The sequence below is a fragment of the Dryobates pubescens genome, chromosome W, assembly GCF_014839835.1.
Source record: "Dryobates pubescens isolate bDryPub1 chromosome W, bDryPub1.pri, whole genome shotgun sequence".
Classification (NCBI taxonomy): domain Eukaryota; kingdom Metazoa; phylum Chordata; class Aves; order Piciformes; family Picidae; genus Dryobates; species Dryobates pubescens.
Window position 1 is genome coordinate 2,599,406 of NC_071656.1, and position 25,626 is coordinate 2,625,031.

The following is a 25,626-nucleotide window of genomic DNA, read 5'->3' on the forward strand; positions in this document are numbered from 1 at the left end:
GTCTGCTCTGGTGCAGTACTAGCTCCTGTGCTATGTTTTGGAGCTTTTGGTCTGATCATTATTTTCTCTCTCCATAGACACATGGAGAGGTGGAACGTCGCATAGTTTCTCAGCTTCTGACTCTTATGGATGGACTGAAACAGAGAGCACATGTAATCGTTATGGCAGCCACCAACCGACCTAACAGCATTGACCCAGCACTCAGGCGATTTGGTAACCATAATTGCTATCTTTTTTATGTGTATCAGATACTTTGTTATGAGCAATGCTTCAGGGGCCTTGGAGCAGAAATTATTATTAAATGTATCTTGTGTGTTACATAATCTATTGACTTGTCTCTAGCTACTTGTTTGAAATGAATTTCTAGACTTCCAGCCTTGGTATCATGTTAGGCTGGAACTTGTAGAAATAAAATACTTAGAGGGTAGCACACTTTTTTAGTTCATCAATTCGATGAGGCTATTTCAAGATTAAATGCTTAAAGGGTTGCCACGTTAAGGGTAAGATCCCGATGTTTGCCTGTCTCAGAGTCCAGGACTCTTGCTGGAATTATTTGACAAAATAATTTCCAGTGCCCCAGTAAGGACATGCACTGACGCAGGTTCAGAAAATTTAAGCAATTAAATATTTTAGTTGTTCAAAGCAGCAGATAGAACAGATTTGGGATTGCTGGTGATAAATGCACTGACTGTAAGATGATCTCAGGTTAACATATCCTGAGTATCACCTAACAAAGTTGGAGGCCTTTTCAATAGCTCTAATACAGAAGAGAAATGCAGCAAAGTTAAGCCATATATCGAAGGTGCAATTTTCACCAAGAAAGGTTTCGGGTAGAGGAAAAGGAGCACAGCCTGTCAACCATCCTTGCCTTTTCCCCCCCTTGCAGCTGCTGCAGCTGGTGGTGGTGCTGGTCCATGCTGTGCCCCCATTGTTGGCCCCTGGGTACTGGTGCCAATGGTGACGTGTGCTGGTGTTGGAGGTGGCCCCCAGAGATGTCTCTTTCATGGGTTTTATACCCTAGCCCAACTTGTCCCTGCCTTCTAGGTGACATTTAGCATGATTTGGGAGGAAAATTGAAGGGTGTCAACTTTAAAATTGCAGCTAATTAAGCAAAGGTCTTTGCTCAGGCACCCTGGCCATCAGAATCTGCTTTGAAGTTGAGTGTTTGTTATTTGAGCCCTGCTTCATCAGTTTTAGCAAAAACCAGGGCCATTTTCTTTTCATAAGACTTCCTCTTGGTAGGCCAGTTTCATGGATCTTGATTTAACACAAACACCTGCTGGTTGCAAATGACCTTGGTCTCGAAGCATGCTAAATCAACTTGGCTTCCTATTCCACAGTGAGCTAGGTTGTTTTACCACATCATCCATCCTGTGACTATGGTCACTCAACGTGGAATCTCAAATCATGGTCATATAACATCAATTTTGGGAGTATCCCTGTGACCGTTTGAGGCTGTGCCTTTAAGAAAGGGACACTCTGGCTGAATATTTTGTAAATATCGATAGTCTAAATTAATTTCATTGGTGGATTGGTAGAATGCAGCTTTAAGTTTTAGTGCAGTTAGAATCTTGTTCAGTGTGTGTTCCTCCTTGCTCTCCTTTTCCAGCCTGTCTGCTTCTGGGCATCCAGCCAGAACGACCTTGGATAAGATAAGCACTAATCCTGCATGTGCTTGGAGGCCTACTAACTTTTTCTTCCTTATAACTGCCTTTTTCTTTCTCTAACCCTCTTTGGGAAAAAAGAGAGGTAGGGGGAGAGAAGGGGGTACAGGGGGGAACCCCCCTCTGTCTGGAGGAGGGGATATTGTTCCTGTATTTTTCTTTGCTGTATATTTCTGTATATATATTGTAAATACTGTATATATTGTATACATATCCTGCATTTTCCCATTGCTTGTAAATACAGCATTTCCTTTGTTTTTCCGGCTGAGTTAGCTGTGGTATTTTTATTCCTTCTTAGTGGGGGAGGGAAAGCTGGGCCTTCTCTCTCAACCCACCACATTCTTTTGGCACCCAACGTGGGGCTTGAGTAAGTAACTTGATTTATTGCCTTCTCTAGTCAGATTAGCAGACATGAAGGTGTTTTGGATTTTTAAGCAATTGCTCTTTTCAATATGTTCTGTCCTGATCTACAAATATTATTTAGTTTTACTTCTGGATCAAATAGGTAAATATCTAATGCGTAAAATTTATTTATGGTTTATGCATAAGATCCAGCTTCTATATGACCGCTGTCTGGGCTTTTTTAGGCTTAGTAGATATGGAAACATAACTTCAACCACTCTGCTGATTGAGATAAGGGAGTTTAAGATTCCAGTAGGTGAAAGAGTAATTTTAAGTGATGGCTGGGATCCAAAGGTGATTTATGTGATGTGTGTGAATCTGATGATGATGATAGTGATTGCATATTTGCTGTATGCTTTGCGCCAGGAGGAGGTGTCTAAGGCCTGTTTCATTATTAAGCATAGATCAAAGAGAAAGAAGCACAACTCTGTTGACCACTGCAGGATTCGAACCCATGACCTTCCCATGGGTTTAGAAAGGTCACAATCCCTTATACTGTATTTCCTTTCCTCCTTATCGGTATGTCTCCAATTCTGTCAAATTGGATGCTATATGCACCTGACAGATCAATATTTGGCTTAGCCTAGGCTTACTATAAGACAATGAAGCATAAAACATAAGTCACAATGACAATTATCAATACAGATTGCAACAAACTTTGTAATCAACACAGTAATGAAAAAATTGAACTAATTCAAAAGCTAATCCAACCACCCCACCTCCATATTTTCCCTTAGTTCTCTGCTGCCTTGGCAACATATTTCATATGATGTAGTTCTTAAGATCTCAGATTACATCAGTTATGTGAACACAACAAGTATTGTTAGACTCAAATGTCCACATATTTCATTCATATGCAATAGTAATAGATATAAAATCAGTTGGTTTTATAGTGTCACCTTCAATGTTTCTTGTAGTTGTATATTTAATTCTTCCAACATAAGACCAAAAATTACTGTAGTCAGTAGTCCAAATGTATGCTGATGTTGTCAATTTTCTGTGGAGGAGCTTTGGGTGTTCTGACATCTCTCTCCTATTCAGTGTATCATGTTGTCATATCCTGGGTTTTCCCAATTTACTAGAGTCTCAGCAGAGTCATGGAGGGATTAAGTATGCAGACATTTTATATTTGTGCAAAGATTAGATTAGTTGTAATATAAGATATCATTAACAAAATTAGCATTTTTCACACTATAACTAATTGTAGCAATATTGTAATCAAAAACATTAGCAGTCCTTGCAGATAATCTAGCTCCACATATGGCGATTCTTGCTCCCAGGTGCAATTCAAAGACATTGGGGCATCTGTAAAAGAAAAGAAAGGAAAACTGCTCAGTTTTATCTTAACCAGCATAATTTGGTTAAAGGTGGGTATTGTTGTTAGTACCATTTCCATTGTCCCAACCTGAGGCATTGTAACCAATACCAGCTGGCTCAAATACTTTAGTTGTCTGGGCAATGCCTGCAGGCAATACCATACCCCTATGAACTATATCTTATTCCCAGGAACTGAATTTCCTGTGCAGGTCCTTTGACTTTGTTTTTCTTTATGGCAAATCCGGCCTTCAGAAGAACCTGATTCCCCCCCCCCTTCAAACACTTCTGTCTTGTCACCTCACACAGTGATGTCATTGATGTACTGTAGATGTTCAGGGACATCACCCTTTTCCAGTGCCATCTGGATTAGTCTGTGACAAATGGTGGAGCTATGCTTCCACCCTTGGGACTGTTGATTCCAGGTGTATTGTGCACACACCCATCCCTGGAGGCGTTTAAGACTGGATGAGGCACTTAGTGCCATGGTCTAGTTCATTAGATAGGGCTGGGTGATCAGTTGGACTTGATGATCTTGGAGGTCTCTTCCCACCTGGTTGATTCTGTGAATGCAAACTGTGGCCTGCACTTTGCTGCCAAAGGAATTGAGAAGAATGCATTTGTGATGTCAACTGTAGTGTACCACTTGGCTGCCTTAGACTCCAGCTCATACTGGAGCTCCAGTATGTTTGGGACAGCACCATTCAGTGGCGGCGTCACTTCATTCATGCCACAATAGTCCACTGTTAATCTCCACCCTCTGTCAGATTTCTGCACTGGCCAGATGGGACTATTAAAAGGTGAGTGTGTCTTGCTGGTCACTCCCTGGATCTCCAGCTGGTGAATCAGCTCATGGATAGGAGCCAAAGAGTCTTTGTTTGTGCAATATTGCCACCAGTGCACCCTCCTGGTAGCAATTGGCACTTGTTGTTCTTCAACCTGCAGCAATCCCACAATGAAGGGATCTTCTGAAAGGCTGGGCAAGGTAGACAGCTGTCTGATCTTCTCTGTATTCACCATGGCCACACCAAAAGCTCGTTGATAGCCCTTTGGGTCCTTGAAGTACCCTCTCTTGAGGTAATCTATGCCAAGAATACAAGGGGCCTCTGGGCCAGTCACAATGGGATGGTTTTCCCACTTGTTCCCTGTTAGGCTTATGTCAGCTTCTAGTGCAGACAATTCTTGGAAGCCTCCTGTCACTCCAGAAATCCAGATGGATCCAGCACCTTTATGCCCTGATGGTATCAATGTACATTGTGCACCTGTGTCTATCAATGCCTTATACTTCTGTGGCTTTGATGTGCCAGGCCATCGAATCCACACAGTCCCTGTTATCCCTTTCCTCCTCCTGGCCAAAGGCAGGGACCCTCTACTCCTGGTCTTCATCAGAGTATTCACTGTCTGATCTGGGTAGTGCCAGAGCAGAGGTCCCTTCATCAGGATCAAGGGATGTAACCTCAGTTCTTCTCTGCCTGGAAGAGCATTAATTACCTTCTTGACTCTCTACAGCAGCTACCATGACTGCCTTTTAGGTGATCCCTTCCTAACTACCATCTTCCCTCTCAGTTCGTGTATGTGAGCTTCCAGTTTAGAAGTATGTTCACCATACCACTTCCTCATGTCTTCCCCCTGGTCACGCAGGAAAGAAGAGTGCTCCATTTGGTGTGTGTCTGGGGTTCCCCTTCCCTCTGACTGGGGCAGGAGAGGACTGGTTTCTTGGGGTACTCCTGATAGATGAGGCACTGGTTCATGGGGATGAGGTGGTACAGAGATTATCCTCAAAATTCTGAAGCCAAGCTGACACTACCTCCACAGACTGTGTGTCCAAATCCAAATAATACATTATTGCTAAGTTGTTAGAGTATGACACTGCTGTACCCTGAATCACCTCTCTCCACATGGCCCATGTGCATGGGACATCCTCTGGATCTGTGGGGACACTGATTGTCTAGGTCATTGTAGATAACTTCCAACACCGCTAATTCTCTCAAGCACTGCATGCCTTCATCTGCAGTGTTCCACTTCTCTGGAAAATTCACAAGGTCTTCCTTGCATGTGTACCTTGCCCTCACACTTCACAGGAGACTTCTCCAGAGGTTGCAAATACCTGTTTCTTTTCCAATTCCTTTCTCAATCCCTCAGTTTCTGGCAATGGGTCCCAGTTGTTAGGCCTCTTTCCCTTCTAGCAGTTGACTATCAGCCCCCATTATCCCAGCAGTGGAGCAGCCAAGCAGCAATCCGCTCTCCTGGCTGGAGGCTGTAATCCTTCTGCATCTAAGATCTGCAAGATCTGCTGAGGTCAGGAACTGGGTAGTCTCTGCTTCCTGCCTGATTTCACTCCCTCCCTCTGATCTCCCAGTTGATGTACCAGCCCTTTGGTCCCTTAGTAATCAATGGTAGGGACCTGTTGACCTTCTTGTCCACTTCCCCCCCCCCCCCTTCTTCACTACAGGGGCAATAAGTCTGGTTGCTGTTTGGGTCCCCATCTCAACCATGGTATCCTCAGGTGACAGTTGGGTGTCTGCCTCAGCCACAGTTCTCTTAGAGTACTGAACTGTGGCTCAGTAAGCACAGGCCAGGCCCCAATACCATGATAGAAGTTGCTGGTTTTCATTGGGGTAGGCAAGGCATCCTTCTATCAGGTGGTGAGTTAATTTACCAGGATTACTTGCCTCTTTTGGGGTAAAGTCCTAGGTTATAGGAGGTGATAACTACCGCGATTGAGAGATGGGACAAAGCTTGATGCAAGCAAAGTGTCTACTTCGTTGTACAAAGTCTTTTCTTTATATAGGCTAACATAATCAAAAGCAACTTGTCAGTGGTTATTAGATATGTCCCTGTGACAGTTACAGATTCATGATTGGTTCCCAAGAAAATGCCAGGGAACACATCCCTTGGCAAGGCTCAGACAGGTGTTAGACAAACGATCACACATCTCTTATCTAAGTTCAGACAGAAGACAAAAGACTATTGCAATGTTTACCAGCTCTTATTCTCAGGTCATTGTGTGGCTTCCCTGAGTCACAATGATCATTGGTAATCAGCTAAATGCTTTTTTCTCTCTACACAGCTGCAGTTTGGTCCCAGGTTTTATGACCCACAAGAGCTAAAACATTTCCTTCTGTCAGCTGAGCATTGCTTGAGGTTCTACTCCCTAAATTCAGTCCATCAGATAACCATCCTAGGAATCTGCCCAAATCCTTCCACACACCCTGCCACCCAGGGACCAGCTGCCTCAGGGCACATTTCAGTATTTCTTCACACAAAAGCTGTCTCCTTTCATGCCATGATGGCACCAAGTTCCACAAAACCCATAAAATGCCGGTGATACTGATTAGAGTATTAAAGAGCTCACACAGGGATGAATGAGAACCTTAGGGGCCTTTATAATAAAACTCTCTGTATCCATCTCAAGTGGGGAGAAAGAGGTAGTAACCCCACAACATCGCTCCCTCAGAACAACAGGGCTTCCAACACTAGTGAAAAACACACAGCCTTTATCTGTCTAGGCATGTTCCCAAACAAAGGAAATATTCCAAAACAAATTAATGCTGTTAGCAAGCTCCTTGACCAGTAGAGGAGTTTGTATCTTAACTAAAGCAGGCTTAAAGCAAAGCTGCAGTTATGTTATATTTCCCGGCCAACACACCAAAAAGGACTGTGGTGGTTTAGCCCTGGCTGGGGTCCAAATGCCCACCAAAGCTGCTCTATTACTCCCCTTCTTAGATGGACAGGGGAGAGGGGAAAATATAGCAAAAGGACGGTTACAAGGTAGAAGAATTTTAATAATGCTAAGCAGAAGCAAAAGCAACAAGAGATGTTATTCTCTACTTCCCATCAGCAGATGGTGGTCGGTCACTCCTGGGAAGCAGGGTAGCGGTTTCTCTGGAGGACAGATGCCATGGACAAATATCCCCCACTTCCTTCTTTGTCTTAGTTCTTGTATCTGAGCTGACATCATATGGCATGGAATACCCCTTTGACCAGTTTGGGTCAGCTGGCCCAGCTGTGTCCTCTCCCAAGATCTCGCCCACCCTTTAACATACTCTTGGGGTGGGGAAATGTTGGAAAAGCACAGCCTGGGTGCTCGTTCGGCAGTAGCCAAAACACTGGTGTGTTACCACTCAGATGCAGCACTAGAAAGATGCTCTGAGGAGAATTAACTACATCTCAGCCAAACCCAATACATATGTATACTGACTGCTGTAGAGGCTGCGCTTGAGCCACAGCAGCATTCATAGCATGGGCAGTTTGTCTGCTGTCCTGTGGGTTAGCTACATATATTTTAAGGATGATGTTTGGTTGGCCACAGATAAAGGGAGTTAACCATGCAGGGTCAATAAGAGTTGACTTCAGAGACCTTAAATGAGTTCTCTCAAACGTCGCTTTTATGCAGGCTGCTTTTTGCACAGGCATGTTGAGATCTGAGAAACTGGTAGTTTTAATAACAAGAGGATCTTCTCACAGAATCACAGAAACATTCAGGTTCGAAAAGACCCTCAGGATCACCAAGTCCAACTGATAACCCTACTCTACAAAGTTCACCCCTAAACCATATCCCCAAGCACCACATCTAAATGACCTTTAAATACATCCAGGGTTGGTGACTCAACCACCTGCCTGGGCAGCTCATTCTAATGCCTGACCACTTGTACCGTGAAAAACTTTTTCCTAATTTCCAGTCTAAACCTACCCAGTCGCAGCTTGAGGCTGTTGCCTCTTGTTCTATCACTAATTACCTGTGAGAAGAGACCAGCACCAGCTTTTCCACACTGTCCTTTCAGGTAGTTGTAGAGAGTGATGAGGTCTCCCCTCAGCCTCCTCTTTTTCAAACTAAACAGCCCCAGGTCCTTCAGTCATTCTTCATAAGATTTATTCTCCAAGCCTTTCACCAGCTTTGTTGCCCTCCTCTGCACTCGCTCCAGCACCTCCACATCTCTCCTGTATTGAGGTGCCCAAAACTGCACACAATATGCGAGGTGTGGCCTCACCAGAGCTGAGTACAAGGAGACAATCACCTCCCTACTCCTGCTGGACACAGCATTTCTAATACAAGACAAGATGCTATTGGCTTTCTTGGCTGCCTGGACACACTGCTTGCTCATATTCAGTTACTTGTCAATTAGAACCCCCAGGTCCCTTTCTTCCAGGCATCTTTCCACCCACACTTCCCCAAGCCTGTAGCATTGCTTGGGGTTGTTGTGACAAGTACAGGACCTGGCGTTTAACCTTGTTGAAGCTCATCCCATTAACATTGGCCCATTGATCCAATCTATCCAAGTCCCCCTGTAGAGCTTCCCTACCCTCATGAAGATCAACACTCCCACCTAACTTGGTGTCATCTGTGGGCTTATTGATGACACACTCTGTCTTCCTCAAGGTCATCAATAAAGATGTTAAACAAACGTGGTCCCAACATTGAGACCTGAGGAACACCACTTGTGACCGGCCACCAGCTGGATTTAACTCCATTGGCCACCACTCTTTGGGCCTCTTCAGCCAGCCAGCAATTTATCCAGCAGAGTATGTGCTCATCCAAGCCATGAGCAGCCAGTTTGTCCACAAGAATCCTGTGGGAAACAATGTCAAAGGCTTTTCAAAAGTCTAGGTAGACAATATCCACAGCCTTTCCCTCATCCAACAGTCGGGTCATCTTGTCATAGAAAGTGAACAGGTTGGTCAGGCAGGACCTGCCCTTCATAAACCCATGCTGACTGGGCCTGATCCCCTGGTTGTTCTCTATATGTCGTGTAACGGTGCTCGAGATGATCTGTTCCGTAACCTTCCCTGGTACCAAAGTCAGACTGACAGGTCTTCTTCCTTTCTTGTAGATAGGTGTTGCATTTGCTACTCTCCGGTCCATTGGGACCTCACCAGTTAGCCAGGACTTCAGGTAAATAATGGAAAGTGGCTTGGTGAGCACATCTGCCAACTCCTTCAGCACCCTCGGGTGTAGCCCATCCAGCCCCATAGACTTGTGTGCGTCTAAGTGGCATAGCGGATCACTGACCACTTCTTCATTTAATGTGATGACCTAATTCTGATTCCCCTTCCTGACTCCTGGTTCATGAGGCTGGGTGTCCAGGGAACTGCTGGTTACAGCGCTAAAGACCGAGGCAAAGTAGGCATTGAGCACCTCAGCCTTCTCCTCATCCTTAGTCACTATGTTTCCCTCTGCATCTATTAAAGGATGGAGATTTTCCCCAGTCCTCCTTTTGTTGTTAATGAATTTATAGAAACATTTTTTATTATCCTTAACGGCTGTAGCTAGGTTGAGCTCTAGCTGTGCTTTGGTTCTCCTAATTTTCTCCCTGCATAGCTTCACTACATCTTTATAGTCCTCATGAGAGACCTGTCCCCTCTTCCAAAGGCCATAGACTCTCCTTTTGTTCTTGAGGTCCAACCAAAGGTCCCTATTCAGCCAGGCTGGACGCCTTCCCCGCCAACTCGTTTTTCAGCACAGGGGCAGCCTGCTCGTGTGCCTTTAAGACTTCCCTCTTGAAGTATGTCCAGCCTTCCTGGACTCCTATATCATTCAGGGTGGCCTCTCAAGGGACTTTGTCAGTCAGTCTCCTGAACAGGCCAAAGTTTGCTCTCTGGAAGTTCAAGGTGGCAGTTTTGCTACCCCCTCTCCTTGTTTCCCCAAGGATAGAGAACTCAATCATCTCATGATCACTGAGCCCTAAACACTCTCCAACCTTTACTTCTCCCACAAGTTCTTCCCTGTTCACAAGAAGCAGGTCCAGAAGGGCACCTTCCCTGGTTGGCTCCCTCACCAGTTGTGTCAGGAAATTATCCTCCACACACTCCAGGAACCTCCAGGACTGTTCTCTCTCTGCTGTATTGTATTCCCAGCAGACATCCAGAAAGTTGAAGTCTCCCACAAGAACAAGAGGTAGCAATTGTGCAACCTCTCTCAACTGCTTATAAAAAAATTCATCTACCTCTTCATCCCGGTTGGGTGGTTTATTACAGATTCCCACCATGATATCACTCTTGCTGGCCTTACTTCTGATTCTTACCCATAAGGACTCAACCCTATCATCACCTTCATTAATTTGCATGGTTTCATATGTTTCCCTAATACAGAGGGCCACTCCACCACCTCTTTTTCCTATCCTATTCCTTCTGAAAAGTTGGTACCCATCAATTGCAGCACTCCAGTTGTGGGAGTCATCCCACCAGGTTTCCATGATGGCTGCTATATCATAGTTTCTCTGTAGCACAATGACCTCCAGCTCCTCCTGTTTATAGCCCATGCTGCATGCATTGGTGTATAAACATTTCAGGGAGGGAGCTGAGTACATAGTTTTCCAACTTGAGGGTGGGTAGACCTTCTCATTATCTAAGATGGCAACACATTGTTGGGCTATTACATCCAGGGTTCTTGGTGGCAAGGCCAGCTACATCCCCATCTCCTTTTAAAACTAATTTAAAGCCTTGTCAATGAACCCAGCCAACTCATGTGCAAGGATTCTTTTCCCCTTACGGGACAGATGAACTCCCACTGTCACCAGTAGAAATTGAGAACCAAAATATATTTTATCATGGATGACTGTTAGAAAACAAAATAATCCATGCCCCCCACTTGTAACTGCTGCAGCTTCTGACACAAATACTTCAATTCATGTTGCAAAGCTACATTTCAGTTTAATACACAGTAATAGCTTGCATATTACCAGATTAAATGCCTTGCTTTTATAGATGACACACCTGGGACAATGACACAACACTGTTATCTTCATTGATGGCTTCATCAACAATTAACCGATTGGGTCTGTTCTTCTGCTTCAGAATAGCAGTTGACAAGTCATCCACTTTGGAACTGGCAAAGGAAACAGAAATTAATGACTCCGTGTGATATTGCTTCCTCCTTTCCAGCCACCCCTCTATTTTGTTCTCCATTTTCTACAGGTTTCTTTGTTGCCTTGTCTTTTAGAAACTACATTTGTTTGTAAGACAAAGGAGAATATTATTCCTAGGCACCAGTTTCAGTTCAAAGCAGAATGTTTTCTGTCATAGAATAGAACAGAATAGAATAGAACAGAACAGAACAGGTTGGAAGAGACCTTCAAGATCATCGCGTCCAACCCATCAACCAATCCAACCCACCTAAACAACTAAACCATGGCACCAAGCACCCCATCAAGTCTCCTCCTGAACACCTCCAATGATGGTGACTCCACCACCTCCCCGGGCAGCCCATTCCAATGGGCAATCACTCTCTCTGTATAGAACTTCTTCCTAATAGCCAAGCTAAACCTCCCCTGGCACAGCCTGAGACTGTGTCCTCTTGTTCTGGTACTGGCTGCCTGGGAGAAGAGACCAGCCCCCACCTGGCTACAACCTCCCTTCAGGTAGCTGTGGAGAGCAATAAGGTCACCCCTGAGTCTCCTCCTCTTCAGGCTAAGCAACCCCAGCTCCCTCAGCCTCTCCTCGTAGGGCTTGTGTTCCAAACCCCTCACCAACTTCATTGCCCTTCTCTGGACTCGTTCCAGCAAGTCAACATCCTTCCTAAACTGAGAAGCCCAGAACTGGACACAATACTCAAGGTGCGGCCTAACCAGTGCAGTGTACAGGGGCAGAATGACCTCCCTGCTCCTGCTGGCCACACTGTTCCTGATATAGGCCAGGATGCCATTGGCCCTCTTGGCTGCCTGGGCACACTGCAGGCTCATGTTCAGCCTATCATCGACCAGCACCCCCAGGTCCCTCTCTACCTGGCCGCTCTCCAGCCACTCTGACCCCAGCTTGTAGCTCTGCATGGGGTTGTTGTGGCCAATGTGCAGAACCCGGCACTTGGATGTGTTAAATCTCATGCCGTTGGACTCTGCCCATCTGCCCAGCCTGTCGAGGTCCCTCTGCAGAGCCTCTCTACCCTCCAGCAGATCAACTCCTGCCCCCAGCTTGGTGTCGTCGGCAAATTTACCAATGATGGACTCAATGCCCTCATCCAGATCATCAATAAAGATGTTAAAGAGCACAGAGCCCAGCACTGATCCCTGGACCTACTACTTTACTAGCCTCAAATGAAAATAGCTATGAAGCTATCTATGAAAAGAGGTGATCAGTGAAATGTTGCTGATTGCAAGATGTTTTACTTAAAAGAATTAGTCAGACTCATCTGAAATCACATCCAACCCCTGCGACTGAAACAAAAGTTCACGTCTATTCAGTGTCAAATCCCAAATAAACAGGAGAATTAAAGAACAATGCCACAGCTTCCCTGACAGGAAGAGTTGCAAGAGTTTAGCCTGTCAAGGCCTATTAGTTAAACTCAGCAAACCAGTAGAAATAATGAGCTAGTGCTTTGAGCTATGTCTTTTTAGGACATAAGTACCTTTCCATAATACAGGAGTCACTGCAGCTTTAGCCCACTATGCCACAAGAAATATAACAAATAATGAATCTGCCTTGACAAAATGGGGCACATGAAGCAGCAAGGAAAAGGAAGAAAAGCAGATTAAGTGATTTGCTTCAAAATCTAATAGAGAAAATAATTCACTTTATGAAAGAAATATGAGCTTGGACCAATTGATTACTGAGGAGTTATTGGAAGCTGTACATTAGCCAGCCACAACAGCAGAAGACTGTTGTAACTTCCCTTGGGTGGGCATCTGACTCCTCTCTCAAAGTAGTGTGCCAATGATGCAAACAGCCTTCTGGGCTGCAAGCCATCCCTGGAGATATTCAAAGTGAGGATCAACAGGGCTCTGAGCAACCTGATCTAGTTGAGGATGACCCTGCTTACTGCAGAGGGGGTTGGACTCGATAACCTTCAGAGGTCCCTTCCAACCCAGATCAGTCTACAATTCTATGAATGTAAATCATACCCCCCTGCACATGAAATGTGGGCTTTTGATAAGGCCTTTTGATAAGAAATTACATCCAGACTTTGGCTACATAAGCTGTCACTGAAATTGAGTAGATGTCCCTCAGGATGCAGAGACTGCTGTGCAGACTAAAAAATGGCTTGGGACACGAGATAAAAATAAATGGAAGAGAACTGGGCAACTGGAAACTTTTGGACCAAAACTTTCAATAAACAAAAAAAACCTGTATAAATCTGGGAAAACAGTTCAGATACCTTTCAACACACAGCAATGCTGAACAGCACAGCAGGCGGTCTGATGAGGAAAAAGCTGAGGTTCTAAATACCTTCTTTGCCTCCATCTTCAACAGTAAGGCAGGAGGAATTCAGGACAAGTGGCCTCCTGAGCTGGGTGATGGGGTCAGGGAGCAGTGTATTGCCCCAGAAATCCACGAGGAATTAGTTTGGGACTTGATGAGCCACTTGGATACTCACAAGTCCATGGGACCAGATGGGATCCATCCTAGGGTGCTGAGAGAGCTGCCAGATGAGCTGGCCAAGCCTCTCTCCATCATTTTCCACCAGTCCTGGCTCACCGGAGAGGTCCCAGATGACTGGAAACTGGCCAGTGTGGTGCCCATCCACAAGAAGAGTCGGATGGAGGAACCTGGAAACTACAGGCCTGTCAGCCTGACCTCAGTGCCAGGGAAAATGATGGAGCAGATCATCTTGAGGGCAATCATTGCGCACCTGAAGGATGGCCAAGGGAGCAGGTCCAGCCAACATGGACTTAGGAAGGGCAGGTCCTGCCTCTCCAACCTGATCTCCTCCTATCATGAGGTGACCCGCCTGGTGGATGTGGGGAAGGCTGTGGATGTAGTCTACCTGGACATCAGCAAGGCCTTTGACACTGTCCCCTGTTGAGGGGTTTGGAGCACAAGCCCTATGAGGAGAGGCTGAGGGAGCTGGGGTTGCTTAGCCTGGAGAAGAGGAGGCTGAGGGGAGACCTTATTGCTCTCTACAACTACCTGAAGGGAGGTTGTAGCCAGGTGGGGGCTGGTCTCTTCTCCCAGGCAACCAGCACCAGAACAAGAGGACACAGTCTCAGGCTGTGCCAGGGGAAGTTTAGGCTGGATGTTAGGAAGAAGTTCTTCACAGATAGAGTGATTGCCCATTGGAATGGGCTGCCCGAGGAGGTGGTGGAGTCACCATCACTGGAGGTGTTTAGGAAGAGACTGGATGGGGTGCTTGGTGCCATGGTTTAGTTGATTAGGTGGTGTTGGATGATGGGTTGGACTTGATGATCTCAAAGTGCTCTTCCAACCTGATTAATGCTATCCTGTCCTGTCTTCTCCTGTCCTGTCCTGTAAAAGATCTGTGATTTTCTTTTCTGGCTTTTCATCTGAGTCCAGTAGTGTTTTAAGTTCCCTGTTCTCCCTATTTAAGGCATGGGTTTCAGCAGTGAGGCTCTCTACTCTAGCTTCCATTTTCCCTCTTTCAGAAACCAGCACTGTTATTAACTTTTTCTAGCTCGCTCTTTCAAAAGCCAGTAACTCCCCTAATTTGTACTTCTCAGATGCCAGTGATGCTTCTAATTTCTCCTGACTCTCCCTCTCGAAAGCCACTGATGCCTCTAACTTCCTCTGACTCATTTGGAAGATAATAATACTTCCAATTTCTCTTTTTCAGAAGTCAACATTGTGTAACTTTGTCCGGCTCTCTCTTTCAAGAGCCACTGATGCCTCTAACTTCTCCTGGCTCTCTCTTTCCGATGCAAATCATTCTTCCAATTTCTCCTTTTCAGAAATCAGTGCAGTTACTAGTTGTCAGTGTTCATGCCTCAGGTTGCAGAAGGCTCTGAATTGTCCCATTTCTCTTTTATTGATGAGAAGTCTGATAGTTTCTGATATTTAGGTTCTTGAAACTTTGCAGTGTGAATCAATGTCTGATGTATGACCAGTTGACAAGGCCAAGTTTGCAGGAAAAAAATGGACTCTTAAACGTGTAGCTATGGCTAGAGGAAAATCATAGGTGTATGTACCTTAGTTAATATTGCAGTAATACATAAATTTCTTGCCTCCCTAGATATTGGGGCAATTCATGTTTTTCACCACTTGGGTACTGCTATGAAAGTTCCAAAAAAATAATTTCCAGTATTTGTGGACTCCTGTGCTGAGGTAACAAAGGTAGCAACAAACAAAAATGTCTTATGTGTTGGTTAGGGGAAACATCTTTTCCTATAAATGAGGCTTGGAAAAAAACAGGAATTCCCTGTGTTTATATAATCTTGAACTCTTGTTAATACAATCGTCTCATGTTTCCTAAATGGCTAAACCCTTTACTCCTCTGATCTGATTCTGCTACTCTGCTGATAGATGCTGCAGAGAAACTCAAAGTTCTGGTGTTTTCTGAAATTGTTTGTGTTTGTGGCTCCTCATCACGTTCCTCTGTTGGAGGACGGCAGCAACTGCATCTCCTTCCGTTCACAGAATCAGCAGCTCAATGTATGTTTTGTATTCCCCAGGTCGTTTTGACAGAGAGGTAGATATTGGTATCCCAGATGCCACTGGGCGCCTGGAGATCCTGCAGATCCACACAAAAAATATGAAACTAGCTGATGATGTGGATCTGGAACAGGTGAGTAACATGCTATTAGGAAAGCTTGTCTATGATCACTTAGGATAACATGAAATGTGTGACCTCTGGGATTCCTACAAACTAGTTTACCAGTGACCAAAAATCCTCACTAGTGAAGAATGGCATGGCTAAGCGAAATGAACTTCTATCAGTTCAGTCTGGAAGTGCCCTGCCACTGTCCTCCTAGGTTTGTTTGCTGTGGTATTGTCTTTAAAAATAAAGCAAGCTTGAAACAGTGTTCAAAGAGCTGGATTAACGTTCTGATTATACTGGATGGTTACTGTAATCTCTGTCCTGAATGAAGTCCTCAGGGTTATCCTTCTTCACACCTGTCGCCATTTGGGTTTCCAAGGCTCAAACCCACAGACAGAAAGTAGGTTACCCCCCTCTTCCCCTTCCCACTGCCCCTCTAGGGAAAAGGTAGTCAGGGGAAGTAGAAGGGGTGAACAAAAGACTTTAACAGAAATTATATGTTAAAAAAGTATTTTTTACAAAAAATAAAAGGTATTCAGAGAAAAACGATGTACAGGGATATAGGGGAAAGGGATAAATACTGATATATACAGAACCAAATCACAGATGGCAATGGATTCTCTGGATGTAGGCCCCGACAAGTGGAGGTAGGCCAGGACCACGTGGCAGGCCTGACTCACATGGTCAGCAGCTCGCAGGCAGGAAGGTAAAGGGCCAGAGAGAGCTAGCTGGAAGTTCCTGCCCCTTAAATAGAGGCAGGAAAATGGGAGGGAATAACCTGATCTGGTGACACCCCCAGGGTTACGGTGACTCCCCACAGAGTCAGATTCCACCTAGGGGTCAGATTTCTACCCACCTAGGGGGTTTGGGTTTCCACCTGCCCACCTGGTAGCTCTTAAACCACACCACCACCATCTGAATTTCAGTTGCAGCTTTGATCTCAAGTAGGAGATGGAGCAGCAGCATCTTTGCCTGTTAAATATGTGATAGCACTTGTTTTGAATTTGCATCAGAACACTGTCTTCCAGAGTTTTGTTGCACCTCTGAGTGAATGACCAGAGCCCTTGTAGAGCGCTTGCTTGTATCCTTATGAGTCACTATCAATGCTCTGCTTTCAGGTGGCAAATGAGACCCATGGCCATGTTGGTGCTGACTTGGCTGCTCTTTGCTCAGAAGCTGCTCTTCAAGCTATCAGAAAGAAGATGGATCTCATAGACCTAGAAGATGAAACCATTGATGCTGAAGTCATGAACTCACTGGCTGTGACCATGGATGACTTCAGGGTAAAGCAAGAGTGCCCCTCTTTCTTTTGGGTGCAATGTCCAATTGCTCATCTGAAGCATGTGAACATAACATGTTGGAACTCACATAATGCTGTTTCTTCTAATAATAGTGGGCTCTGAGCCAGAGCAACCCTTCTGCTCTCCGTGAGACTGTGGTGGAGGTGCCACAAGTTACCTGGGAAGATATTGGTGGTCTAGAAGATGTAAAGAGAGAACTTCAGGAACTTGTACAGGTAAGGGTCTCCAACAGTTTTTTGCCTAGTCAGTTTTAAAAATAATTATAATAATAAAATCTAGAACCTCTTCACATTCCTATGCAGAATTTTAATGATATTTTCTTGTAATGGACTGAAAATACCATGCTATTCCATCTTAGTGTGAAGATAGGGGGAGGAAGGTGCTCAGAAGCAGCATCAGGCTTTCTTTACCTGAGTCTACAGTGACATCTTTGGTGTGTGATTTGCCACATGCAGAAACAGCAGCAGTCCTGCTTCTCTTTTAAGTGGAGACCAGCAGTGTTACCACTGCTAAAAATCTTGTTATGTGGTGGCTTTATATGACAAAAAGTGGATGAAGATTCTCATATAGAGAGCCTCTGAAGGGCTTTCCATTAGCATAGGGACAGGTGAGAAGTAGTTGTGAAGCTTTCTATGAAAGGAGAGGCTGGAACAAAGTCATGAATGGTCTGTGGAAACTTCTGGTGCCTGCCTGTGTTAGGGTGATTTGGATTTGATATGTCCCTGCTTTCAGTTAGTACTGTAGAAACAGCCTGTGTATGAATAAAAGAATCTACTTTTCCGTATAATTTTCTGGCATTAAAATCATAACCTATCTCTGAACTTCTTGTGGAGGATAAATGCTCACATCAGATATCTTGCCTGCCTGTGGAGGACATAGCAAATAGGTTAGATAATGAGTTGTTATCTTTTTGCTTCTGCAGGGCAGAGTGAAGCTGGGGTTAAGTGTGCTGGAAAGCTACCTGAACTGGTACTTGGTTCATGAGTGGAAATAGACTGTTTAAGGCAGCTTTACAATTTAGCTGTGGTGCTTTTTCAAACCAGTGCCCATTTTAAAACTCCAGTGACACCAAGCAGGCAAAATGTTGTGTTCAACCAACCAGAAATCTCATATAGTGTTTCTGGTAGTGTCTCTGGCCGAGCCCAGAGAGTGGTGGTGAATGGTGCCACATCCAGCTGGTGGCCAGTCACTAGTGGTGTGCCCCAAGGATCAGTGCTGGGCCCCATGCTCTTTAATATCTTTATTGATGATCTGGATGAGGGCATTGAGTCCATCATCAGTAAGTTTGCAGATGACACCAAGCTGGGGGCAGGTGTTGATCTGCTGGATGGTAGAAGGGGCTTTGCAGAGGGATCTTGTCAGGCTGGACAGATGGGCAGAATCCAACGGCATGAGATTTAACACATCCAAGTGCCAGGTTCTGCACATTGGCCACAGCAACCCCATGCAGTGCTACAGGCTGGGGTCAGAGTGGCTGGAGAGCGGCCAGGCAGAGAGGAACCAGAGGGACCTGGGAGTACTGGTTGATGGTAGGCTGAACATGAGCCATCAGTGTGCCCAGGTGGCCAAGAAGGCCAATGGCATCCTGGCCTATATCAGGAACAGTGTGGCCAGCAGGAACAGGGAGATCATTCTGCCCCTGTACACTGCACTGGTTAGGCCACACCTTGAGTACTGTGTCCAGTTCAGGGCCCCTCAGTTTAGGAAAGATGTTGACTTTCTGGAACGTGTCCAGAGAAGGGTAACAAAGCTGTTGAGGGGTTTGAAGCACAAGCCCTATGAGGAAACGCTGAGGGAGCTGGGGTTGCCTAGCCTGGAGAAGAGGAGGCTCAGGGGAGACCTTATTGCTGTCTACAACTACCTGAAGGGAGATTGTAGCCAGGTGGGGGCTGGTCTCTTCTCCCAGGCAACCAGCACCAGAACAAGAGGACACAGTCTCCAGCTGCACCAGGGGAAGTTCAGACTGGATGTTAGGAAGAAATTCTACACAGAGAGAGTGATTGCCCATTGGAATGGGCTGCCTGGGGAGGTGGTGGAGTCACGATCATTGGAGGTGTTTAGAAGGAGACTTGATGGGGTGTTTGGCTGCATGTTTTAGTTGATTAGGTGGTGTTGGATGATGGGTTGGACGCCATGATCTTGAAGGTCTCTTCCAGCCTGGTTTACTCTATTCTATTCTATTGGTAGGAACAGAAACAAAACTGATCTAGTGAAAGATGTCCTTGCCCATGGCAGGGAAGGTTAGAACTAGATGATCTTTGAAGGTCTCTTGCAACCCAAACCATTTTGTTATTCTGAAGTGCAGACCTGTTCTGGCTCATCAAAAGAGGTTTTTGGGGTTTTTTGTTTTCCAGTATCCTGTGGAGCATCCAGACAAGTTCCTCAAATTTGGCATGACCCCATCAAAAGGGGTTCTGTTCTATGGACCACCTGGTTGTGGTAAGACACTGCTTGCTAAAGCCATTGCCAATGAATGCCAGGCAAACTTCATTTCCATCAAGGGGCCAGAATTGCTCACCATGTGGTTTGGCGAGTCTGAAGCTAATGTGCGCGAGATCTTTGACAAGGTAAGTGTATCTTCTACTCCTTGTGCTATGTTTGTGCTGACGTACCCCCGAAACATTGTGTCCACCGCACCTGTCTCGACCTGCTTCTTGTTTGTGTTTTCCTCACTTGCACTGAGAGCAGAGGCTGCTTTCCTGATGTTTATGAATTCTCTTTGGCTACATAGCTAAATGGTTTTCTCCTGTTGCAATTTATATCTGTTGTTACAAGATGATAAATGCTTCAGTGTCTTAGCAGTGAGGCTCGCATTAGAATGGCATAGATATTTTCAGCGTGCCTGAAAACTGGATACCTTATTAACCATCACCTTCTACAGATTTTCTAAACATGTTACAAGTTCTTCTGCAGTTGGACTAGATGATCATTGTAGGTCCCTTCCAAAGGAGCTATTCTATTCTTGTCCTGCAATACATGGCTAGAAAGGAGCCCACTCCCACTGCCCAGTTCCCCCATAGACAGTGTGACTTCCTGTCCCAGGAGGTATCTGCATGGATTATCTTGGGAATTCTCACTCCTGTGGTCAGGGAAGGTGCTGAAAGAGCAAAGTTGGAAGGAGAGTGAGAGAAAAATTTAGGTTGAGAGGGAACTTCAGAGGCTATCTGGTCCAGCTGTTTGTCCAGAGCAGGGAGATAACTTGGAAATTCAATCAGATTGCTCAGGACCTGTTGTTTGGAGCATGTGTGAAGGATGGAGAATCTCTGACCTCTCTGGGCTTTGTGCTAGTGTTTGAGTTCTTGTGAAGAATTATTTTTTCCCTTATTTCTAACTGGAATTTTCTTTACAGCCATTTGTGCCTGTGGTCTTTCATCCTTCCACTGCATATCTCGAAGAAGAATCTGTCTCCCTTTTCCTTATAATTACCCATTAGGTAGCTGAAGACAATAATTGGATTTCTTCCTTCCATTTGATACACCTCACCTACTGATACTTGAGTAATTAAATAACCAATTGACTTCCTCAGATCTTGCAGGGAAAGTTCTGGTCCAGGCAAATTGGCTCCAGCTTTCCCTCTAGGAATTGGAGTTACTACTCTTCTGCTTGGTTCACAATGCTCCTAGCTTTGGGGAAATACAGATGCTTGTTCAGGAGAATTTAACTGAGGGTTTGTGTGGCAGGAGACTGTTCTGGAACAGCTCATCCAAACTCTTTTGTGGCAGTAGTGTTCTGGTACTCTTCTGAGCTGTTTTAATTGTACAGTGGGCTTAGTGTGAAATCAGCATACTCCTCACCTGATGGTATTAACATGGACTAATCATTCCCATTTGCTTTTTTCAGGCCCGCCAAGCAGCCCCTTGTGTACTCTTCTTTGATGAGCTGGACTCCATTGCAAAGGCTCGAGGTGGGAATATTGGAGATGGTGGTGGTGCTGCAGATCGTGTCATCAACCAGATCCTGACAGAGATGGATGGCATGTCCACCAAGAAAAACGTCTTCATTATTGGTGCCACCAACAGGCCAGACATCATTGACCCAGCCATCTTGCGCCCTGGCCGCCTGGATCAACTCATCTACATCCCTCTGCCTGACGAAAAGTCCCGAGTTGCTATTCTTAAGGCCAACCTGAGGAAATCACCAGTTGCCAAGGTAGGATCTGGACCCTGACTGTGTCTGACTTGGGTTTGCTCTGTGTTTCTCACAAACTGGGGATAGAGCAGAGGGCTAGCAGCTGCTCAAAATGGTACAGAGCTGGGAAGCCTTTAGTCTCTGAAGGATGGAAATGAAGAGGAAGGGGGAAAACTGAGCTCTGAGACTAGGTATCAACAAAGATAGGTGTTGGTGTGTAAGCACAGCAGGTTTTCATCACGTAGTAGGGTTCTGCTCATAGTGTGGGAACTGGAAAGCCAGTTATGGCAAGATGGAAAATATTCTTGTACTCTGAAAGAAAAACAGAGGTGGGGAATAGAAATTGAACCATTTCAGTTAATTGTTGATGAACTCTATCATAGGCAAGAGCTATGACCCTTGCCTGGGGAGCAGACAATAATGCAACTGATAGTTAATCACAGAAAAACAGATGTCAAGTGCTGTTGAGAAGGAAACCTGCAAAAGAGGTTGCAGTACTACTCCCTCAGTTAAGGGGAAGGAAGAAGAGCTTGTTTGTCTTGGTCTGCCTGTGCCCCATAATCCATTTCCAGTCTGATAGTGTTTCATTTGACTTCTAATGCTGAGATCTGAGCAAATCATATCCTAAATCCGCAAGTCAACCTGCCTCTTCTTGAGGGTGAACAGTGCAGAGGCATTCTTCCCTTCTACTCTGGTGAGACCCCACCTGGAGTACTGTATCCAGCTCTGGAGTCCTCAGTACAAGAAAGACATGGACCTGTGTATTGGTTTGAGCCAAATCATATATATCCTACACCATTCTGTGCAATGCTTGCTGTATGACAGAAGTGGGCGTTGCCAGGATTTGTGAGGCTTGTGGGATCTTTATAAAGTTCCTTGTTCTGGGATGGGGGGGGTGCTGGATTTTTTTTTTCTGGTCTCAATTTTGTGTGGGGGCTTGGCATGGGTACCTGTACAAGTTTGATTGGGTATTTTCCTTTTATTTTTCCCCTGTCTCTTTTGGTATAATGTGATATCCCTGCAATAGAGTAGTAAAACATCGTATATCTCAACTAAAACTCTACCTCCTTTCTGTTATTTCCCATGGGGGGGGGGGGGGGAGAGAGATTATATTAACCCCTTACAACCTGTTGGAGTAGGTCCAGAGGAGAGCTACCATAGATGATGAGAGGGCTGGAACACCTCTGCCGTGAGAAAGGCTGAGAGAGTTGGGGTTGTTCAGCCTGGAGGAGACACTGGGGGGAGACCCTATAGCAGCCTTCCAGTACTTAAAGAAGGCCTACAGGAAAGATGGGGAGGGACTCTTTATCAGGGAATGTAGTAATAGGATGAGGGGCAATGATTTTAAACTGAGAAGAGGATAGATTTAGATTAGATGTACCACAGAATCACAGAATGTAAGGAAGAAATTCTTTGCTGTGAGGATGGCAAGACACTGGAACAGGTTGCCCAGAGATGTTGTGGATGCCCCCTCCCTGGAAGTGTTTAAAGCCAGGTTGGATGGAGCTGTGAGCACTCTGGTCTAGTGGAAGGTGTCCCTGCCCATGGCAGGGGGAGTGGAACTGGATGATCTTTAAAGTCCCTTCCAACCCAAACCATTCTCTGATTTTACAGCTGCATCACAGGGTCTTACTGGGTGTGCAGGGAGTGTGGCCTGCCTTTTTATGTGGCTAACTTTTCCCCAAAGCAAGAACCTTAACAGCTCATCTTTTCAAAATCAGCCAAAGTTAAGACAGCACCTTGATACCATGGGATCTAAAGATACCTCTTTGTCACCGGAGGGTGTAAGGTATAAAAGGACAGGCCTCTCTTTGGTTGGTTGGTTTTGTTGTTTGTTTGTTTGCTTGTTTTTCCACTAGGATGTTGACCTGGATTTCCTAGCTAAGATGACCAACGGCTTTTCAGGGGCCGACCTAACAGAAATTTGCCAGCGCGCTTGCAAACTGGCCATCCGTGAGTCCATTGAGAGTGAGATCAGGCGAGAACGTGAGCGGCAGACCAACCCTTCTGCCATGGTGAGTGGACCATTCTGAGCTTTCCTTGCTCACCTCTCCATAATCCTTGGATGAGGATGAGTGGGCTCTCAACACAGAGTGTGAAGCTGAAGCACTTTGTTCTCAGATTGTGGGAGGGTGAGGCCCTTCCGGGGTGCCTCATTGTCAGCATTGCTTGGAAGGCCCACGCTGCAGCCCTGACTCAGTTTGCCACAGTATCCCTCTCCAGCCTTTACTTTGGCTGGCATTGGAGCATCCTGGCCTAGAGGGAAACTGTGAGTGGCTGTTGGGTTGCAGCTCACCTGGGCCCTCTATCCCACTGCAGGAAGTGGAAGAGGATGACCCAGTTCCTGAGATACGCAGGGATCACTTTGAAGAGGCCATGCGCTTTGCTCGACGCTCTGTCAGTGACAATGACATCAGAAAATATGAGATGTTTGCACAGACTCTACAGCAGAGCCGTGGCTTTGGCAGCTTCAGGTAACCATGGGGAAATGAGAGAAGGGCAAGTGTAGCTCAGCCAGCCTCAGAGCAGAGCATTGAGGCAGCTTTCTGCTGGATTCTGGGCAACAAATTCCCTCTTCCACTAATTTTTTCCATTCTCCCCAATGTGTACAGCAGCCATCTGAGCATGTAGCATGTGTAGGCTGTGCTGCAGTTCACTTGTAGCTGCTCTGTTGTTAGTGCTTCTGAAGTCTATCAACCCTTTTTTCCTTTAACACGAGTGACATCCAGCAGCTATATAAGCCTTTTGCATGACCTGCTGCAAGGCTTTGTCTCATTTTTCCTGCCTGCCCTACTTGGCACCAGGGCATTGGTGTGGAGGGAGGGGATTGTGCTGAGCTGTGAGGCTTTTGAACAGCATCTCTTCTCTTCCCTTCTGCACCACTGCACACAGGTTCCCTTCAGGTAACCAGGGTGGCGCCGGTCCGAGCCAAGGCACAGGAGGTGGCAGTGGGGGAAATGTGTACAGTGAAGACAATGACGATGATCTCTACGGTTAACTTGCTGTCTTCTGTGGACCAAACTCCACATCAGGCCACGTTGTGTAGGAAAAAATCCAATGTTCAATGGATTCTCGGCTTCTTCATTCCTCAGTCAGAACAGTGTAGCTGCACATCAGACTTTATATAGGGAATGCTTTCTGCAAACACAAATCCAGACCAGTATTCAGTTGGGAGACAGTGAATTAACAAGGAGGGGAACTGACTTAATTTCTGAGAAATTTCTGTTTTAGTTTATGTGGCAGAATCAGCAGCTTTAGCAAAGAATACAATACTAGCCTGTATAAAAAAACCAAATGCCACAAAAAATAATTAAAAACAATAAAAATCCCACAAAATTCTAGCTAGACCCTGGCAATTCCTTTGTGTGGGAATGTAGCTTGTGCTGTCTCTGTAAACCCTGTGTCTTGTGCTATCTGAGCACTCCTCAGTCTAGTGGAGCCCATATGTATGCATGCTTCCCTGGTGTGTTTGAGGTTGCTCTTCGTTCTTAGCTCAAGTTAACAGAAGAAATTGGTTTGTCAGTCACTCTCCCCTGCCCTAATTTGGCAGGAAGCACCAAGTAAGAGAGCTTGGTAGCAGATACCTCTTGTTTCTGTGATGCTGGCCCTGAGCTGTCTCCTGCTGCTTTGGCTCCTCTGTAGCAAGGGACTTCAGCAATCCCTGTTTTATCTGCCCTGCTTGAAGGCAGGCACATGGATGCTCTTGGGCTGACTCTGCTGACTGCTGTGATTAGGGAAGAGGGGAGCTTCCTCTTCTGATGCTGCAGCAGCATTGTTCATCAGGCTCTGTAGAGAGATTTCCCCCTTCCCCTGCGGTGTTATATGTATCCCTTTGGGTTTCTGATGACAGGCACAACTCTCTGCTGCCAGCTTGTCCCTTGTGCTTCATACTCAGTCTGGTTCTGATCATGGTTGTTATCCTTCCTTTCCACTTAGAGATTGCCGCCTTCCTCCTTGGTTTATTTTCCCTTCTCTGAACTGAAAAATGTGCTACTGCTGTACTTCAGTGGTTTATATGAGAGAAGCCCTGGGTCTAGTCCCATTATGCATACAGGAGCAGTGTGGCAGACTGGCTACAGCCCAGTCCTGAACTGAGAGGAGACCCCATTTGAGGCAATGGCTGTAGGATGCACAGTGGCCATGTGCTATTGGCTTTTGTCAGGCGAGAGTACAGGAACTGAGAATTTCTGCAGAGGCTTAAATGTAATGTGTGGCAGAAGGGTACCCTAGGCCTTTGAGACTGAGCCATGCTGGAAAGGGCAACCTCCCCTGTGGCAGGAGTTGTGTGGGGCCTGGATAGTGGGAATTTCAGCCCCAAAACTTAGCTACATTTAAGGGGAGAGGTAAGACAGGTAAGGCAAGTCTCATCTCAAAATGGTAGAAGGATGGGACTATC

General features: G+C 45.7%; 1 protein-coding gene across 2 annotated transcripts in view; it reads left to right on the top strand.

Moving 5' to 3' along the window:
• The window catches only part of LOC104305256 (transitional endoplasmic reticulum ATPase), a 63,295-nt gene extending 38,621 nt beyond the window's left edge, over nt 1-24,674 (top strand). For both annotated transcript variants that reach the window (XM_054177732.1, XM_054177733.1), the window contains 9 exons: nt 78-213; nt 15,716-15,828; nt 16,920-17,084; nt 17,195-17,317; nt 19,457-19,669; nt 20,943-21,251; nt 23,090-23,245; nt 23,550-23,704; nt 24,123-24,674. In XM_054177732.1, coding sequence (XP_054033707.1) covers nt 78-213; nt 15,716-15,828; nt 16,920-17,084; nt 17,195-17,317; nt 19,457-19,669; nt 20,943-21,251; nt 23,090-23,245; nt 23,550-23,704; nt 24,123-24,228 — 1,476 coding nt within the window. In that variant the 3' untranslated portion in view covers nt 24,229-24,674. The remainder of the gene's footprint in view (nt 1-77; nt 214-15,715; nt 15,829-16,919; nt 17,085-17,194; nt 17,318-19,456; nt 19,670-20,942; nt 21,252-23,089; nt 23,246-23,549; nt 23,705-24,122) is intronic.
• Nucleotides 24,675-25,626: the final 952 nt, after the last annotated feature.